Raw genomic sequence first — 3,544 nt, 5'->3', positions numbered from 1 at the left:
TATCTATCTGTCTGTTGTTGTAGCCAGATCCTATATCTATCTGTCTGTTGTTGTAGTCAGATCATATATCTATCTGTCTGTTGTTGTAGCCAGATCCTATATCTATCTGTCTGTTGTTGTAGCCAGATTCTATATCTATCTGTCTGTTGTTGTAGCCAGATCCTGTATCTATCTGTCTGTTGTTGTAGCCAGATCCTATATCTATCTGTCTGTTGTTGTAGCCAGATCTTATATCTATCTGTCTGTTGTTGTAGCCAGATCCTATATCTATCTGTCTGTTGTTGTTGCCAGATTCTATATTTATCTATCTGTTGTTGTAGCCAGATCCTGTATCAATCTGTCTGTTGTTGTAGCCAGATCCTGTATCTATCTGTCTGTTGTTGTAGCCAGATCCTATATCTATCTGTCTGTTGTTGTAGCCAGATCTATATCTATCTGTCTGTTGTTGTAGCCAGATCCTATATCTATCTGTCTGTTGTTGTAGCCAGATTCTATATCTATCTGTATGTTGTTGTAGCCAGATCCTATATCTATCTGTCTGTTGTTGTAGCCAGATCCTGTATCTATCTGTCTGTTGTTGTAGCCAGATCCTGTATCTATCTGTCTGTTGTTGTAGCCAGATCCTGTATCTATCTGTCTGTTGTTGTACCCAGATCCTATATCTATCTGTCTGTTGTTGTAGCCAGATCCTGTATCTATCTGTCTGTTGTTGTAGCCAGATTCTATATCTTAATTTTGGCATACATACTTTATGGATGAACCATATTCACACCAATTATTTTTAGTTTATTGTTTATTATTTTCTGATAGGATAGTAGACGCTCATGATGCTGGAATCACCACCATGGCTTTGATCAAGAACTCTGAGAAATCATGTTGGTAAGATAAGTGCAATGTAAGTTTTCTTTAATTGAGTTACACGGTTTTTGTTTCTTTCATCTACCGAAACGAAGCCAGCCTGATCCTTCAATATTACCGTTTCAAGAGGACTGAAGACAACTTAGGATGTATTTTTGATGGCATCCTTTAACAAGAATTGTAAATTTAGGCCCAAAATCTCTTTAAGATTTAAAACAAATCTAAACAATGTTTGTTTGTTTGGTTTTAGAGCAAAACCACATTGAGTCATCTACAGCTGGGAATCGAACCTAGGGTTTGTGCTTGTAGGAATGAACACAGAAAGTTTTCATTGTTCCAGTGTGGGTTGGCGAAATTTGGGGCTCATTTATTCCCTGCGGTTGACAGAGCGTTGATAGTCTTATTGTTATGTATGCTATAGTTCGCGGTTCGATTCCCCGAGGTGAACAGAGAGCATATAGTCCTTATTTGCTTTCTTACCATTGTGATTCTTGGTGGATTCTCAGGTATGTCTCTCTAAAGTATAGGAAGATAATTGGACTTGAGTGTGATTTGTGACACGTCTGTATGAAAGTTTCAGTGGTTTAAATATAACAAGGATATTAACCCTAAAAAATAATCTTCTTTGTCTAGATGTAAAAATATAGCATTTTGTTATATAGTTAGTTAGAAATTACTTTCTTTGGTTTTTATTTTACAGTATTACAATTAAAGAAAAAAATTATCGCATATAACGAACACACCATAACAATTGTTGTTGTATCAAATGGCTTATAAAAATAATGTTCCAACTACGGCTTGATGAGCTCTGGATTGAGAGAAACGCGTCGTCGGCAATGGATATGACGAACATAGTATGGTTTGAATACTGTTATTATATAACCTTCTATTCTTGAAAATTCATGAGAGACTAGATAAAGAAATTAGTGTTAAGAATATAATAGGCCTAATACAAGGTATTAGGCCTATTATATTCCTGTATTAGGCCTATTATATTCTTGTATTAGGCCTATTATATTAAGAAGATAATAGGCCTAATACAAGAATATAATAGGCCTAATACTAATATTTTATAACAAGCATAATTAATTAAAGTCATGCTTCGTCAGCTTTTAAAAGATGTTCACACCATAAAAAATGCTGTTGGCTTATGTAAATTGTGTTCCTACCATTACTATGTTTGTTGTATCCCGTCAGGCCTGATGAGCTCTGGATTGAACAAAACGCATCATCCGTGATAAAATATAACAGAAATACTATTGTACACTCTATTTCTAGTCAATAAACCATAAGGGTCTGAAAAAAGAATTTGGTGTTAAAATACATAATAGGCCTAATACTAATGTCTTATGATAAACATAATTAATTAAAATTGAGTCCAGTTAGGGATAATTTTCTTCAATATCTAATTCACATCTATAATTCTCGCATTCTTTTTATGAACTTAATAATCACCATTCAACAACAACAACAAAAAAAATGTTTTTTTTTCAAATCTGGAACTGAACATTTCTCCACCTCAGGGTGGTGACAGGATCGTTTGACAAGACTGTCAAGATGTGGTCAGATGATGGGAGGATGGTTTACAAGTTGGGATGTTTTATCTCTACCATAACAGGATTATGTTTCACCACTGTCACTGAAACACTGTGGGTAGCAGGAGGTTCAACAGCCCCCCTGCTGTTTGACCCAAAGTCTGGTGATAATGTAAGTAACAGATTTGTTTGTCTTGTTTAAATCAAATACTAGTGACAACGAAAGTAACAGATTTGTTTAAGCCAAATACTAGTGACAACGAATATAACAGATTTTATTAAGCCAAATACTAGTGACAACGAAAGTAACAGATGTTTTAACCCAAATTCTGGTAACAACGTAAGTAACAGATTTGTTTGTTTTGGTTCAAAGAAAATCTGCACAATGGCCTATCTGTGCTAAGACTGATAGCAGGGATCTAATCCAGAATATCAGCATCATAAGCTTTTATCCTCACCGCTATGCTATATTATAAACATCACGTACCCCTATAATCATTACCTAAACCTGGTATATGGTATTTCTGTAACTAATACCAATGAATATGGGGGGAGGGCTATATTATAAACATCACGTACCCCTATAATCATTACCTAAACCTGGTATATGGTATTTCTGTAACTAATACCAATGAATTTGCATGTGAGTAACTTGTAACGTAATACGGTTATTACCAAACATTGATTTTTGTTGAAATAAAAATATGAATATATATTTATATTGTAATATTCAACTTGAACGGGTTCACTGATTAGCATTAAAGGGAAAGACGTAATCCAACAACAGCCGTCTCCCTATTCCATCCAGCTATAAACTGAACAAATGGTCACTTCTTTAACTTCAGAAGCTGAAACCATGGAGAGTGTTCTGCAGTATCACATCTCGATCCACAGCCCAAAACACTAATCACTAGGCCACACACAGACCTATATTTAAATATGATACTACCAATTAAATTCTAGTGCTTTTCTTTGATAATAAAACAAACAGTTTACAATTTTTATAAGGTTTTGAATTCTATTTAATAACACTTTGTGAATACTAATATTTAATAACACTTTGTGAATACTAATATTTAATAACACTTTGTGAATACTGATATTTAATAACACTTTGTGAATACTGATATTTAATAACACTTTGTGAACAC

General features: G+C 34.2%; 1 protein-coding gene across 1 annotated transcript in view; it reads left to right on the top strand.

Annotated features, from left to right (window-relative positions):
* Nucleotides 1-810: 810 nt before the first annotated feature.
* Nucleotides 811-3,544, top strand: part of LOC106476189 (dynein assembly factor with WDR repeat domains 1-like) — a gene marked incomplete at both ends in the record, with an annotated part of 12,333 nt that continues 9,599 nt past the window's right edge. The window contains 2 exons of the mRNA XM_013936856.1: nucleotides 811-879; nucleotides 2,382-2,565. Of these exons, the coding sequence (XP_013792310.1) occupies nucleotides 811-879; nucleotides 2,382-2,565 (253 nt within the window). The remainder of the gene's footprint in view (nucleotides 880-2,381; nucleotides 2,566-3,544) is intronic.

Source organism: Limulus polyphemus, unplaced genomic scaffold (genome assembly GCF_000517525.1).
Source record: "Limulus polyphemus unplaced genomic scaffold, Limulus_polyphemus-2.1.2 Scaffold10008, whole genome shotgun sequence".
NCBI classification, from domain to species: Eukaryota; Metazoa; Arthropoda; class Merostomata; order Xiphosura; family Limulidae; genus Limulus; species Limulus polyphemus.
Note: the sequence above shows the minus strand (reverse complement) of the source record. Positions and strands in the feature narration are given on the sequence as shown.